This window comes from Thalassophryne amazonica, chromosome 21 (genome assembly GCF_902500255.1).
Source record: "Thalassophryne amazonica chromosome 21, fThaAma1.1, whole genome shotgun sequence".
Lineage (NCBI taxonomy): Eukaryota > Metazoa > Chordata > Actinopteri > Batrachoidiformes > Batrachoididae > Thalassophryne > Thalassophryne amazonica.
Window position 1 is genome coordinate 39,103,071 of NC_047123.1, and position 16,729 is coordinate 39,119,799.

A 16,729-nucleotide genomic window follows, 5' to 3' on the forward strand; every position below is an offset into this window, starting at 1 on the left:
CAAAGCCTGGAGATAAAAAATTAAAGACACTAAATGTTATTAAAGTACACCAGGGTAAAAAAAATTAAAGATTTAATACTCACAAATCTTTAAACAGTCTGATTAATCTTCTAGCTGATGAGTTGACAAAACTTCTTCCTGACCAATATTTCAAAAAGTCAAAACTGATTTTTTTTTGTTGTTCTTGTACAAAGCACCAAACAACTTGAAAATATTAGTTTGTAAACAGCAAAACTTAGTATGCACTTAAGTTTTAGTTTGTGAGCAATTAAAAAAATAAATTTAAATTCTGGACAAAATGAAAAAATAACTCTTAACATCAGTTCAATGAAATATATTGAAAATGGCTTATTATTTGACTGCACAGTAGTTTTAAGAGGCGCTAAAGAGTTCAGCAGTTTAACTTTGTCATACATTTAAAACTATGTATATGCGATCATTTTATGGCAACATTACATAAGTGACTGCAGTTAATGATCATGATCAATATGGATTCTTATTTTTGAACTGTTTACTTAGAACAAAACGTCTTCAAATATCATTGTTTTGTCCAAATAACCCAAAACCAACAAAACATTAACAACTTGTCAAATGAAGTAAAGCAGCAGACAACCTGTTATAAAAACGCAAAAGTTTGCTTTATGAGATCAACAATTTACGCTTCTTTATACGAAATAAAAGCCTCTGAAAAGAACTCCACAACATAACACCCCCCCCCACCCCCCCAAAAAATACTAATCATTTTATTTAGATTTGTACCATAAAACAGCACAGTCACATGAGGGCAAGGTGGCGTGGAATGGTGGTTAAGTGATTCTGGAACTGGGAAGAATACTGAGGGAGATGGCTAGGTAGGTGTTGGGTGTGACATCTGGACAGAGGAAGGAAGAGGAGACTTGGTGGGATTGAAGTAGAGGAAAGTATAAGGAGAAAGAGAATGACAAAAAAATAACAGGGATATGACGATAGTAGGCAGGAGTACAAGGAGATGCTGTGTACAGTGAAAATAAATATGACAAAGGCCAAGGAAAAGACCTACAGCGAGCTGCATGCAAAGTTATACACTACGGAAGAAGAAAAGGACTTGTACTGACTGGACAGACAAAGAGACCGAGCTGGAAAAGATGTGCAGCAGGTTAGAGCGACAAATGTAACGGTAATGTGATGACAAGGAAGAGAGTGTGTTGAGAAGGTGGAGAGAGCAGTTTGAGGATCTGGGACAGGTGGTGATGTGCTCTGGAGAGAAGGGGAATGAAAGTGAGAAAGATTGAGTACATGTGTGTCGATGAGACAAATTCAAATCAGAGAAGACACCTTTTCAGATGGAACTGTTCCATATTTTTTCTACTAATTTCCATGAAATTCAATCTGATGTATTTTGGGTCTTTGGAGACGTATGTGTTGAAAGCTAAAATATAAAATAAGTTCATAAAATTTTAAACCTGGTTAAATTGAGAAATTAAACTGTAAAATTGAATTAAACAACAGTTTATAAAAGTGCGAGGATGAAGATGGTCTCAAGTCCAATGGAGGAATAAAAATGATGTGTTTTTGGATTCTGGTTGGGCTCCATTTTGGAGCAGAACAGGTTGAGGTTCAGTTCTCGTGTCCTGTCGTCTGTCTCAGACAGCAGAGCGGCGGCGGATCAGGTGACTCTTCATCACTCTGTGATGAAGTGAACAAACGTGATGGGAAACACGCCGCGCCTGCTTGGATCCCCTTCGATGTGTCCGATCTGAAACATCACAAATCCTTCATTAAAAACACTTCAGTAAAATGGCCCAAGAGAGAGTTTGAGGAGGTGTACTTGTGTTTCAGCACTTACCCACCAATCGCTGTCCTCCTCTCCGTCCACCACAATCACCTCGCCCTCGGTGAACGTTAGCTCGTCTGGATTATCCGCTGAACAGTTGTAGATGGCCTTCACCCGCTGAGGCTTCTGCTTCTGCACACACACGGCCACAAACCGCATTATTCTCACGTCCACCGAGCACAGAGCTTATCATCGACATCCGGAGACCTGATTTATCAGACAAACACTTGTTAGCTCACACGCTAACACTGTGGTGGTACGACGGGAGTTAGCGGTCACTGCGAGTCATATTTTACCAGAATAAATTAATGTACATCTTCAACTGCAGGATGAAATCATTTCAATATTAAAATAAACAGAAAATAGACATTTGATCCACTTTTCTTTGATTTAGCAACAGTTTGTGTTTCGATGGAACGAATCGAAGTGAAACAGGAAAACAACATCTGGTGACCTCTGACCTCTGAGGACTTACAGAGAAGGTGGATCTGGGTTTGGGTGTGGGAGGAGCTGGGCTCTGGGGAGATTTGGACTGCAGTGGACCTAAAGGAAGAAGAAAAAAAAATTATCTGCACTTAATCTGCAGGATGATGATGTTTGAACACGAGCAACAGTGGCCTCTAGTGGCCACCAGGACCCTGCAGTCAGAAACAAGGTTTCACAAGCATCTTGATAGTCTGTCTTTGATTTATTTTACACTTTAAAAAATGCTACATGGTCCCAAATAAGAGGGTCTGTGGTCCTCATCTGGATCTGTCAGAACCCCAAACAGCAGAAGGTTTGATGGAGTCGCTGACTCACCGACTCCTTTAGTCACATTCTTACCAGAAAAAAACCTGCCATCAAAAGAAACTTTCTAACAATGTTATGTTTGGAAATGTTGCCTCGATGCAGATCTGCGTCCGACAGATCACACTCAGTTTGTCCGGTGTTGCACCGAGGTGCGCTGGGCGTTTCCAGGGCTGGTCTGAACCTGGCGTGCCGGCGAGTTGACTGAGAGATGCACCTGCTCAGGAAGGCTCAGTACTAAACGCAGACGGGTCAGTGCTGCAGCAAGTTGTAGCTCAGCCCATTACAGCACCAAACTAGACCAGTTGGATCTGGATCCAGGACCAAATTCAATAAAAATCCTCAACATTCTGTTGGTGTACTTTTGAGCGACAGAAAGTGATTCTTTGCCACATTTATACGTCTGTTAAAGTCCTGACACTCCCAGCAACACATTTGAGTGTTCAGACATTTTCACACACACGCAAGAAAAAAAAAAAAAAAAAAAATCCCCAAATGATTCCTCAGTGACGTGTGGTTTGACAGCAGACGCTGTTTTGTGTACCTCTTCTGTCGAAGGATCCGGTTCTCAGAGGCGGTCTCAGAGGCGGTCTCTGTGGCGGCGGCAATGACCTGAAATCAAACAAAAGGAAAACTTTAATCTGACCACAAAAGGAACATTTCATCTGCCTAAAACCTTTGCACAGTACTGCAGACAGAGCAGTACTAATCAGTACTCCACTGTACATAGTACATACCCACTGTGTGACTTTGGAGACTTGGATCCCAGCGGTCGACTGGACCCGTGGCTCGGGACGGGCGGGGACAGAGGGGGAACCCTGCTGTGTGGGAGTGGAGGGGTGCTCGGGGGTGGAGGTGCCGGGACAGTTGGGGGGCTGACGACTGGTGGGGGAGGAAGAGGAGGGAGGGGCGTGTTCCTGACAGAATGGCTCCTGGTCTCCAACGGCGTGGATCGCTTGCTAAATGGCAGCGGTGGCGGCGGAGGAGGCAGAGCTGGTGGAAGCACTGGGACAGAACAGGACCACGGCCAGAGTCACAAAAGTTACAGCAGTGCTTTTTAACGTTGCTCGTTCCAGCCAATGAGCTGATGAGCTTGTTTTGTTAGTGTCAGCAAACAGGAAGTGACACTCACCGTACAAGGAGGAGTTCCTTTCTGGGGTGTGAGGGTTCTGAGGGTCAGAAGACGAACGCTGTCTCCCAGCAGTTTCATTGGCAGCAGGTTTGTTGTGTGCTACTCCTGCAGAAACACAGGCATTACAAGTGTCCCGTTACCATAGTAACAGCTTTCTCAGCCACGTTCGTGCTTCAGTCAGTTCAGTTTACAAAAACGACACATAGAAACATGAAATCTGACATCCAGCAGGACACCAGGTTTTATACTTGGACAATAAAAACAATTCATGTCTGAACAAACAACGCGACAGAGTCTCTAGAAGAACAAATAATATCAAAACATCTTCAGCAGAACTCTGCAAACAGGAAGTGACGCTCCAGTCGGACGCCTCCCTCAGTGTCTGACCTTTGCCCGGCACTCTGGGCGGGAGCAGTGGCGTGGGGCCCTGCGGCGGCAGGTGCAGGTCCAGTATGGTGCCATAGGTCTCGTTGCTGATCATCATGCTGGGGACCTGAGGCCTGTGTTTCCCCCGAGCCAGGCTGGCAGCGTCCTGGGCCAGGACGGCCAGGTTGGACTGCAGGGGGCCGCTGCCCGGCAAGAAGCAGCTGACTGGACGCTCCTCACGGCGCGTGGGGCTTGGCTGGAAGAGAAGAGTCATTAAACATGAAATCAAAGTCAAGATGCTCGTCTGAGGTCAGAGGGTCAGTAGCCGACCTTGTCCTCCAACTCGTCCTCGCTCTCATCCAGATCCTCGTTCTGCAGCCGCCATTCGTACTCAACGTGGACGTGGACGTTAAACTTCCCCGTCTGAGCCTGAGTCAACTGGAACCCAAAATCACAGACAGCATTTGAACACATCACACTCTGAACTAAAATACCTCCAAAGAGTCATTTAAATATAGAAAGAAACAACAAATCTCACCAGGTCCTCACACTGACTGTGGCGAAGACGCTTAGCGATGTCCAGTGGCGTTTCTCCAGCTTCATTCACTACGATTGCACAGAAAAACAATAATAATAATAATTTTTTAAAAACGTGACAAACACAGCCGGTTTAACGTTGACCTCGATGAGCAATCTGAATCATTGGATGAAAGCAAAATAGTCAATTAATCTGTCTGTTTATTGAACACTTATCAACTCAAATAACAATTGGACGTCTCGATCACGCGAACTTTCAAGACTAGCATGTCACACAATTCATTTTTATAAAAAGGCTTCATGAAAACAGTATAAACATTAGGAACTCTCATCAATTTGAAAAGGACCCTAGACAGGACAAATAAATCTATATTAACACTTTATCTGGGTAGCGGCAGATTAGCTGGCTAGCCTGGACCAGCTTGGCTATGTAGCAACAAGGAACAGTGGCCACTAGTGGCCACCAGGACAATGCAATTAGCAAAAAGGCTTCAGAAATTGCAAACAAAAGGATGAAAGATTTCACAGTTGAACCCGCCGCAGGTTTTACAGATTTACGGACCCGCTGACCGACTCCATGAGGCGTACACGCTTGTCCTCCTCATCAAATAACGTCTCCTCAGACTCACGTATTATTTTAATAAAACATAACTGAGCCGTGCAGTTCTGATGTTAAGTGCAGTCAAACAGTGTCGATGGGAGCAACAGATCCAGAGTCAGTTATGGCCCGGTCACACGGCAACGACGATTCCTGAACGAAGGGGGGGGGACAACACAAAGTCACAATTCATCGAGAAAAGGTGGACAAATGAGCTTTTGACTTTTCCCATCACCAAACAGCCTGCTAATCAAGAGCAAAAAAGGGACAAAAGAGGAGCAAAAGGAAACCAAACCCAACGCTGATCTCGATGCTTTAAAGGAAACGCGCCTGAAGCCACTGCTGAAGCAGTGTGTGTCTGCATCTCTGCATCCCAGGACTCGGTGCTAGGACGGAGCTTAGCTGCAAACAGAAGCATGAGATCCGACCCACTGTTGAGATCTGTGTGCATGTTGGTGGATCCACCTGCTCTGGTTCCTCATCCAGAATAAAAGAGGGATCTTCTCCTTCATCATCAGAACCCTCACTGTCTGTCGACACGCTGGGCGCTCCATTTTGTTCCAATTAAAAAAACAAAACGCTGGTGTGCCGTGGTCACTGCTGTGTCACTGTATTATGTTCTAAGCCATATATATTGATTTATAACAGAAAACTGTCCAAAGGGGGGATAAATATAAGTGTAAAGATGATTGAATATATCAGACCAGTAAATTGATCAGGCCGTGTCAACGCCGTGCATTGACTCCCCATGTGTGGTGATTTCCACCAGCTGCAGCTGATCCACAATGTGAATTCTTCCTTCCAGAGCAGCTCTTATATAATCATCTGAATCATCTACCTGTTGCCACATGTACAGAAGGGCTGGATTGTCATTCCTACACTCATATTGTTATATTTAATAAAAATAATAAGAGCACACAGGAGGCAATCACTGCTGCTGATGCTGTGTTCAAGTACCGTCAGAAATTACACAACTTTTTTTGTTGTTTCAAATTCAGCAGTTGCTTGTGGCAAAATAATTAATTGTATCCACACAAAAGATTAATTCTGACCTATATAAGGTGCCTGAGCCCAGTGAACCGGCCCCCCCCACCCCGATAAAAAAATCCAAGCAGGCTGAGTATGCCCTGTAATTTCCGACAGTACATGAATGCAGCAGCAGCAGCGCTCACAAAACTGCTTCTGTACTGTATGAAAACATTCAGCTGGTCGAACAAAGTCAAACTAAACGCTAATGTCACAAAAAAATAAGCAAACAATAAATAAACAAGAATGACAGCAAAATGAAATATGGACAAACTGAGGTTTTCGTTGCCCTTCGTTCAAGTTTTTCGACTGTTTAAAAATCCTGATGAAACGCCAGCTGCAGGAACGAAGCTGCGCAAAGGTTAAACGATGCCAATGAAAGTCAACGAAAGTCCAGATTTTTAGTTTCGTTAGGGCTTCCTTGCCCTTTGTTAAGTGCCATGTGACTGGGCCTTAACAGCTGTGACATCGATTAGCTTCCAGTGGCATTAGATTGCGTGGATAATCTCTGCTGATGGCTAACGCGATCACAGCCTCAGACCATCAGGTTAGTCTTGATTAGTTCATTCAATCATCAGACCTAATGGAGGCTGAAGAATAGCTGGAAGTTTGTGGTTGTAATGTAAGTATTGTCCCAAAGGTGGCGCCAGAAGAAACAAATCAAAGGGATCATCTTCAGATAACACACTCAGTTTGTTGGACTTTAACGCTAACTCTACGAGTTAACGTTTCTGTGTCTCACAGCTCAGAGTGCGACTGCTGAAGAGTTTTACCAACTAGCGCCCCCTGCTGTCAGTGAAGTGGTGGTCTGTGTCCTTACCGATGGACACTGTAGCTTTTCCTCTCAGCAGCAGCTTCAGACACTCGCTGTTGTCCGTCAGGCAGCAGTAGTGCAGCGCCGTGCTGCCTCTGGACGTCTGCTTGTCCAGATTCACACTAAGACACAATCAACCGATCATCAGCTTCACTGATCAATACATGAACTCAGCCACTCACCAAAGAGCTTTCAGACGACATGCAGAATGTTCTTGAACTTTCAAGGCATAATGAAGTCACCTGTTTTGGGCGAGGAAGTCCACGATGTGGAGGGAGTTCCTGTCAACCATCCGGACAGCCAGGTGGAGCACCGTCTCCCCGGGTTCCTGAGGACAACAAGCACAGTTCCATTAACATCGCTTTTTGATTTGTGTCATCGCCACATTTTGGCGTACGTTTATGTCAACAGCATCTTTGTGGAACCAGAAATGGCGTCCTACGTGTTCATTGGGCTGGGAGACGGCCTCCATCAGGTCCACGCCCTCAGCATAGACCTGGATCAGGGACAGGATGTCTCTGTTCCGGACAGACTCGTACAGCACCTGCAGCCTGGATGCAGCATCAGCGCACAGCCGCTGGACGTAGCGCTTTTCCGTGTACTTGGCGATGATGTAATCCTTCCTTATCTGCCTGGAAACCAATCAGAGGACAGACAGAGAGGGTGTGAGCAGATGATGATGTCATCAGTTCAAAGAGTGACTGCAGCCATGATTTTCAGAGTCATTAAGTTCCAGAAGTAGAAACGTGTTGCAGGTCATCAGCCGGCTTTGATGTCATTTCTGTCAAAGTCACCGCCCCGTGTTTCTGTGACGGTGCGTTCAAATGCTTATGGAAAACTCTGAAAGGTAACACTTACATCAGGACCATGAGCTGTGCATTAACCGATTTTCGCGTTGACCATGTGTCACAAAGTTCAGGCGTGAAACCTCAGAGTGGGTGTGGCTATCACTCACATGTCACTGGACGGGTTGGGTTTGGTTACATTCTGCACCAACAGATCCGCCTCCATGATCTCGTTGAAATTGGCGTTTCCCACATTTTTGGCCAACTGCAACAGTAAAAACAAGTCACATGACTTCATGACCCCTAACTGACACCTTAAACCAGGGGTCATCAACGCTGCTCCTGGAGGTCAGCTGTCCTACATGTTTTCCAACACTCTCTGCTCCGCCCACTGCTAGTTGTTTAATTCAGGGGTGCTCAGCCAATCAGGAGCCAGGAAACACCAGACGGGATTTATCAGATGTGAAAACATGGAAAACATGCAGGAATTTTAAAACATCTTGACTCTTTCTTTTGAGGATTTGCCCCTAAAACACTGGACAAACTAATTATTTGTGTGTTAGTATAATTCCTCTACATTAAATATGATGGAAAACTAAGAACGTGCAAAACTTTAGGAGGGATGGAAACAGTCAAATCTGCAATAATCTGTGATCTGGTGTTCTGGTTTACGTGAATCCTGACAGGACACCATCCTGGACTCACCAGCAGCTCAGAGGTTCCCAGGACATCCAGGTCCAGACTCTGGATTCGGGAATAGTGGACGCCCATCTCCCTGTGGATCCCAGAACACTCGATACAGATCAGGACCCCGAGGTTGGTCGAGAGCCACGTCGGGCCTGACGGGACACCATGAGCAGTTTTACTGATCCAGAGCTTTAGGATGTTATGTCTCAGGTCACTAATGTTGACTAAACACCGGCTGGTTGGTTTAAAAACAACCTTTTTAACAGATCTTCAACATATCAAAGCAAATGGCTTAAAATGACAAAAATGATCAGTGTGTGCCTCAAGGTTCTGTAATGGGTCTGTCTTTGTTAATTATGCGGTTAGGGTTTAGGGTTACGGTTACCCTACCCCTAACCCTGTGTTCACTGGTCAACAACAACAACAAAAAAATTCTTGCCTGAAGTTTGGGAACTGATTTAGGGACATTTTGAGATCCTGAATCTGAGCTCAGATTTCTTCTATCACATCACTTTTTTTTGCAATCTGGATGTTCCATACTGATGGAAAGTTGCGCATTCACTCACGAGTTTGACGCCAGTAATCGCACAAAAGCAGCCTCAAAAGAACAGTTTTTAAACCATGTTCACGAAATGTGAACAAAGAGCTGTACTGGTTATGGCGCTGAAGAGGAGTGCGAGACTGCAGCTTTTACTTCAATGATCAAAAGCTAACACCAGATTCAGATTCAGCCCCCAAATTACCCAAAATCCACTGAAAAACTCCATGCAAAAAAAACATTGTGTTGACACGTGTAATGTCTCAGACTGATTATCAAACTTCAATCAACTGTCGACAAAAATCATCATAATCTTCAATTGAAAAAAATAATAATAAAATCAAATTTAAAATAAATAAGAGTTATGTAAAATGTGTAGGGATGGGCACTGATGAGATTTTAATCAGTAGTGATGCCATTATTGAGTCCGCTTATCAATCTGATTTCTTATTGATTCCCTTATCAATACCTCTTTTGAATTTTCTGTGTACTAAAAGTAGGCTTTACAGGTTTTCTACGTCAACATTTTATTGAGTCTTAAAATGAATAAATTTGTAATTGGTTACTGTATCCTTGATCTCTGGACATAAATAGAAATAAACTAAACCAAATCTGTATTTTTGTCAAAAGCATTTCCTTTCAGACATTTTGGCATGAATGTCACTCCGTACCTCTGAGCTGCACGTCACTGCAGGATGTCTCATTTTGGGAGGAAGAAAATGTTTTGATCAACTGTAGTTTATTGTTTGTATTACAACTTTTGGAAAGAGGTGTCATTTGATTTAAACAGTGATTCTCTTTGAAGTTATTAATTCTGAGCAGACTATCTTTCTAACGAGACTCGGCAGAGAGCTGTGCAGCGTTTGGAGCAACGGAACGGAGGACGATTCTCGTTTCTTTCTCACAGCAAGACAAGAGTCCCAGTTAGTGACTTTAATCCACACAAAAGTGACTCACGATTGACATATTTTAATGGCTTTGAGAGGAGTTAAGAAGCGGAGTTGCCACTTCTGAAAAGCAGTGAAGCAAAGAACCAACTACGCAGCAGGTCGGAGCACTTCTTCATTGCTTCAAACTTCAAAGCAGAGCTGCACTGCAGAAGCGGTTGATTACAGAGCCACTGCAGGGTCTGTAATCAACGTAGAGAAATGATCATTTTCCCACCAAACACCTTCAAAAACAACGGCGCTCTGAAGGACCGATAAGGGAATCATTAAGCAAAAAGACTATTGATGTCGGCGGATCGAATCATTTCTTAATGATACCCGAAAACAACCAGTTCTCGATACTCAACCCTAAAAATGTGTGACCACTTTTAACCTTTAGATAGACTTGTATTCAATAATAAAAATACATAATTTCTTCAAGAGGTTTCCTGCAATTTAGAAGAAAATGTGATACTATTTAATCAGGTTTTAGTGTTATCTAGTGAACATCAGTAACTGTGTTTGTATTGTCATGAAACACTGGCAAAGAAACTAGGTACTTTTTTTTTATTTAGTTTGTTGGGGAAAAATAAGTATAATGTGATTTTTGACAGACTAGGAGCAGGTCTTCACAGTAACAGTAAGAGTACAGCAGCACCAGTAATTGTTAGCAGCAACCGGAGTCTTTGTAATAACAGGAAGAGTCACTTGGTCATCGTGGGGGGTCTCAGCAGCAGTACTGACCTGATGCTCCACAGTCGCAGCAGCTGTCATTGCCATTCATCCTCTTTACTTCTCCCACGATGGCTTTTGTCAGCTCCTGGATGATGTTGTTCTCGCCTTCAGCCTGGTCACCTTTAAAGGCCTTGTTCAACGCCTCCTCTTTGCTGTTCTGCAACACTGACATCCAGCTGATGAACAAAAACAAATCCAGATTAGGTCAGTTCAGATCAGTCAGATTTCATTCTTCACATTCTCACTTACATCTGGCACTCAGCTTCATCCTCAGCTTGAAAGTGATACGTTCTGTCGTCTGTGGGAGGGAAACAGACGGCAAACACACAAACCAAACACCCACACATTTAATTTAGCTCCACCAGGTCAAACGGCACAATGCCTGATCATCTTCATGGATAAAATAAGCAAAAGCCTGCATGAAACATAAAACACATTGTCATCAGCATATTGTTAAAGCCACCACAGATGAAATACACACTCAGATTTTCCAATAAGAACTTTTTTAAAGAACAAGGTGCTTTTTATAATTTAACATTATTTTTTCCCCCATGCATCTACAATATTTTGTTCAAACAAGAAATATTTTGGATCAACAAGAAAGTCTTATGATGATAAACTGAGCAGCAGGCTTTTTTTTTTTTTTTTTTGGATGGTAGATATTTCCCATTTGGCAGCTTTGGATTTTGGAAGAAGTTATTAACATTTAACACACGTGACTTGATTTAAATCTCACTGTCGTTAAGATAAAATAACAGTCATTTCAGGAAACTTCTTGTTGACACACTGAAGCCAAACACCAGAAGAACGGCTCCACGTCAGCTTACGTGAGAACAGGTCGAAGTTCTTTTTCTCCTCAGGATTCCCCTTCACCTGACAGGTGAGCAGGTTGAGTTTGGCGGGCGGTCGGTTCACCTGCAAGACAGCGATTGCACACAAGGATTAGGAAAAAACAAACAAACAAACAACAGAGTCTGACAAATACACATCAAAAGTAAAGATTTTCATGAGAGATGACATTATTATTCATAGTTTTAAAAAAATAAAAAATCCAAAAGGAATGACATGTTTTTAGGTGAAGAAACATCAGGAAAACTGAAATTTGGAGGTTAACGTTACATGATCCAATGAGCACGGAATATAAATTTATAGATTAACATCAATACAGATTTAATTAGCTTTAAGGCTGAACAGGACAAATTAATTCACTTTAAACTCGGCAACTAAGCCGTCTTCTTAAAAATAATAATAAATGCAACCCAGAGGGTTACTGGGCAGGAAACAGTCAGAGGTACCACGGACAGCCTCTAGAGGCCGTTAGTGGACAAAACAATCGCGTAATATCGCCATCAACTGTGACTGAACATGAATTTCTGTGGCTGTGTGCTCGTAAATGATGTGGAAATACAAACGTGTCGCTGCACAGACTTCAATCTGATCTCGAGGGCAAGAACTGAGGTCAAAAGGTCAGAGGGTCAACAAAATGTTAAGAAACCAACCTCCACAAATAAAGAGAGAAAGTAAAGCGCTGAAAGAGACAAGTGTGTTAGTGGCCCCGCCCCCTCATGCCATGGACCTATCAGTGTCACATATTCTCATCCAGAGAGTGAGGAACATTAATATATGTCAAACTTGTCCTCTTCCCACCCTTCTGTCTTTCATCCTTTTCCTTATGCTCTTTCTTCTCTTCCTTTTTCTCTTCCTCTGCTGCTTGCTCTGTCGTGATTGGCCGTTTGGCTCTTTGTGTAAAAACGTCAAATAAAAAAAAAGGGGGAACAAAATAAGAAACTAAAATAAGCTAATTTAACATAAGACGACTTTTCAGGGGACGCCTGAAGACATGCAAGCAAGAGGGCAGAGCTTCTCATGCAGAAGAACCAACAGAAGAAGAGGATGTGGCGTCTTACCGTCCCGTGGCTGATGGTCAGGAAGCCATTCCGCACGGAGCACTTCCTCTTCTGCCACACCTTCCTCAACCTGAAGAACGGAGATCAAGAAGAAAACGTACAAGGTCAAAGGTGATGATGGAGTTCATACAGAACATACATTTCACAATCCTCATATACAAGAATGCTTATTAAAAAAAAATAAAAAGGTCAGATGCAATAATAAGCGCTCAGACAAACTGGAAGCTTCAACCTAGAGGATTCTTCATGATTTCATCTCCTGCTCATGTTCTTGGTTCTCCCCGAAATATTTCAGACGGATGATATCTCACTATTAAAACTCCAATTTTTGTAGTAGTAATAGTAAGTCTTGTTCTGGGCCCTGAAGCCCGTTTTTTGGTGGTGCTTATTCTACAGCATGAAGCGGATGAGAGTCTAAGGCTGGTCCCCATTTCAAGTTGGGTGTACTGGGATGATGCAGATGAAGTGTCTTGCTTCAAGGACACAGGCAGGTGCCACAGCATGACCAAGAACAGAACCCAGGTCTACTTATCGGCCATCTGAATCGTGATCCCACTGAGTGAGCTACTCTCGCCTGTCACCAGTGTCTTGGGGGAATTTCTGGACTGTACAAGGAGCTAAGAAACCAGGCTATAACACCTCTGAGGGCAGATAAAAAGTACTACTGAATAATTAGGATTCAAAAGTTGTCTACATTGTGAGAAAAGACCTTAGAACTCTATTGTGGCGTTCCTCAGGAATCTGTCATCGGTCCTTACTTTTTCAATTTAGCATAAATTACATTGAACCAAATCTAAATTTTTACATTTTATTTGCTGATGACATTAATGTTTATTTGACATAAACAAGTGCCAATCACTTCACAAGCTGAATACTTAAAAGTAAAAAGTTCTTACAAGATGTTTTCTCCCTGTAAATAAAAAACACTTGTTTAATTACTAACAATGTATTAAAAAATGCTAAAATATAGAACTTATTCTTTGAAAAAACAAAAGCATATTTGAATATTTCATAATCTATCAATACATCTCATATGGAGTCAGACTACATCCTGGTATCTGATTGGTGGATTCTTTGAACGCTCTGGTGATTTGTGGGGCCGTATTTTATTCTCCTGTGGAATTGTGGGATGTTTCATTCACTCACCCCTCACTTTTCTTGTAGAGCATTCCGGAGCGTTCCGTGCCGTGTGCCTTGTTGCCCTGCAGCTGATGGAGGCTGTAGCCGGAGTTCTGTTTGGTCTGCATATCCTGATTTCGACATATGTTAAAATGACATTTTATGTCAAAGAAATACAGTCTGTCCTCCTGCAAAAGTCCAAATGTTTAGGCTGGACTGCATGACTGAATAATGTAATGACATGTGACTGTTAACTCCTCATTAGCTTGTCCAGCCTTTGAAGACTTTGTGGCGAGAAGCTGCTTGTAGTCGTTATAAAGCTGAAGCTTTGTGACTTCAGCAGGACAAACGCTTTTATTCTTGAGGGAAATCATGTTTTTTTTTTTTTTTTTTACCTCTTTGTTCTCCGACTGCAGCGACGTCTTCAGGACGTCTCTGAGCTGAAGCAGCTGCTTCCGTTCTCCATCCTGACTCTGTTTTATCTGATTCAAAGAAAATAATAATAATAATAATAACAACAACTAGAAGCACTCAGAGAGTACAAACCTCCGCCAAGGCCATGGGGTCACTGACACCATAACATCTACACGCCGTGGAATGATTGAACCTAAAAAAGTCTAACAATGATGTTTGCTCAGTAGTAAAAAAGTTTCATCTGCTGTGACTGGATAGCATGTATCCTTAGCGCTTGGCATCACAGTTTATTGCAACTTGCACCTTTCCCAGAAGCTACTGTTATCTGAGCACTGATATTGATATTGCATGTGCTTATAGACAAAAACAAATAAGAGACAAAATTCAATTTATTATTCAACTAAACTGCAAATATATGATTTTTTTAACATTCATGAAACACTTCTCTAAACAAGGCCATAGGGTCACTGACCCTAAAGAGATTCCCTGTTTGGCACAGTAATCTATTTCTTTTTGTCTCTTTCTCTAAAATTGTATATAATAATCATTAGATTATTAATATATAAACAAAAATAAATTTAAGAAATATTACAATTTGAAAACAAATGCACCCGAACGTGATGACAGCTGCAACTGCTTAATGCTAACTTTTAACATTGAAAATGCCATAGACATGCTAACGCGTTAGCATCGGGATCCGGATCGTGATCCGGATCACCACTAAAATTTAATCACTTGTTCCTCTTGTCATTTCCAACCACTCCACAAAATTTCATCAAAATCCGTTCAAAACTTTTTGAGTTATCCTGCTGACAAACAGACAAACAAACAAACAAACAAACGTGACCGAAAACAAAACCTCCTTGGCGGAGGTAAAAATTTTACACAAATGTTTCAAACAATATTAATGACAACAGTAGAATCATAAAGACGGTCACAGACTGAAGCCCTCTGAGGACAAACTCAGCTACTATAAAATATTCAGTTACATTTTGACATGTTTCTGCTCAGTTACACAAAAATACATTTTAGGGAATAAATTTTGAATTCTTGTAGGAAGGAGTGAGTATTTTATCAGCACTGTATGAATTCAAACTGTAATAATATTTTATGTGTGTTCCACTTTCACATATACAAGTGCTCCATATTGTAAAATACAGTAAAATATAAAACGTCAATATCTGAATCCCAGTAATTAAAGTTATTAAAAAATACATTAAAAATAACTATCCATCAGTAACTGCAGAGAACAGAAAAACTGACACCTTTCGGTTTTTAGTCGATAACGTTCAAGGTGATCTGATGTTAAAATGGAAACAGAAGCAGACACAACATGACCTTTGACATCACGTGGCCACGTGTGCTCACCGCGGTCAGGTCTGTAGCCAGTTTCTCCACCGATGGTTTCAGACTGTCCACAGCTTTCAGGCCATCCTGGAAAAAACTGAACAAAGACGTATTTTACACACCGGAAACAGTCTGACCACAGTGAAACAAGTTCCTGTCAGATACTTTCAACAGATTTATTTCATATTGTTCAACACACCATCAGAGCAGAACATCCTTTGTTGGATGGACACGTAACTATGGACGGTAACCTTTGACCCTGTCATTATTCTGTCCACAGCAGTTTTGCAAACAATCACTCAATCAGTTTAATGTGCTTGGTGTATAATTTCAAGATCTTCAAAGCGCCACAATTCTGAGTGTTCTCACAGATGTTCTCCTCTTTAACCATCATTTTGGACCTGCACCCATATCACATTTTTTTCTGCAGGAAAACCACTGAATGAACATCCACAAATGCTTTTTCCCCACCTGGTGACAGTGTTTTCAGGTGAAGAAAAAAAAAAAGGTGCTCCTCATAACATATTTCTGTAACAACAATAAACAGCTAACAAGGACAAGCTTATAAAAGTACTCACCCTCAGCAAGGACCAATTGGCTATCACGGATGAGGGCTTTTTCCCCTCTACTGTGATAGATTTCAAATGACAAATCAGCGAAAATAATCTTCTCTTCCTGTTTGCCTTAAAAAAGTGCCACAGTGATGTCGTGGCACCTCACTGAAAATTTTTCAACTTAAAAGTGCTCAGAGTTGGTGCACAAAAAGAAATGCTGGGTGTGGTGTTTTTATTTTTTTCTGGTGACAGCTGCCTGTTCTCCATCCTCATTTACAGCAATTGAGTACAAAAATAAATAAGTAAACGCTGGCACCCAGGAAAAAAAAAAAAAAAAAAAAAAAACACACACACACACACACACACACTATACGGACACGGAGCCTCAGGCCTGACACTGCTCATTTCAGACCTCTGTGACAAACATAACAGAAATGCTACAAAATGAATTCAAATACCACCACAAAAAAATCATAAAATAATAATAATAAAATAATCTTGGTATGCAAAGTGAAGACTGGTCCATCACACAGAACACCACCAAAACTGAGGTGATACAAATAAACTAACTCAATGAGTTCACGATGCACCATTTTTTAAGCATTTGTAAATATATAAATATATAAAAATAAACAGTTTATT

The 16,729-nt window shown here is 41.9% G+C and overlaps 1 protein-coding gene across 1 annotated transcript in view; it reads right to left on the bottom strand.

Moving 5' to 3' along the window:
• Nucleotides 1–505: 505 nt before the first annotated feature.
• asap2b (ArfGAP with SH3 domain, ankyrin repeat and PH domain 2b) overlaps nt 506–16,729 on the bottom strand; it is a 28,253-nt gene continuing 12,029 nt past the window's right edge. Inside the window, exons 8-28 of the mRNA XM_034162775.1 lie at nt 15,555–15,630; nt 14,168–14,254; nt 13,800–13,903; nt 12,654–12,723; nt 11,574–11,661; nt 10,996–11,044; nt 10,756–10,922; nt 8,566–8,699; nt 8,031–8,125; nt 7,518–7,707; nt 7,318–7,403; nt 7,082–7,197; nt 4,639–4,706; nt 4,431–4,538; nt 4,122–4,356; nt 3,735–3,839; nt 3,340–3,607; nt 3,147–3,214; nt 2,289–2,356; nt 1,826–1,945; nt 506–1,735 (exon numbers count right to left, since the gene is read on the bottom strand). Coding sequence (XP_034018666.1) covers nt 1,661–1,735; nt 1,826–1,945; nt 2,289–2,356; nt 3,147–3,214; nt 3,340–3,607; nt 3,735–3,839; nt 4,122–4,356; nt 4,431–4,538; nt 4,639–4,706; nt 7,082–7,197; nt 7,318–7,403; nt 7,518–7,707; nt 8,031–8,125; nt 8,566–8,699; nt 10,756–10,922; nt 10,996–11,044; nt 11,574–11,661; nt 12,654–12,723; nt 13,800–13,903; nt 14,168–14,254; nt 15,555–15,630 — 2,377 coding nt within the window. The 3' untranslated portion in view covers nt 506–1,660. The remainder of the gene's footprint in view (nt 1,736–1,825; nt 1,946–2,288; nt 2,357–3,146; nt 3,215–3,339; nt 3,608–3,734; nt 3,840–4,121; nt 4,357–4,430; nt 4,539–4,638; nt 4,707–7,081; nt 7,198–7,317; nt 7,404–7,517; nt 7,708–8,030; nt 8,126–8,565; nt 8,700–10,755; nt 10,923–10,995; nt 11,045–11,573; nt 11,662–12,653; nt 12,724–13,799; nt 13,904–14,167; nt 14,255–15,554; nt 15,631–16,729) is intronic.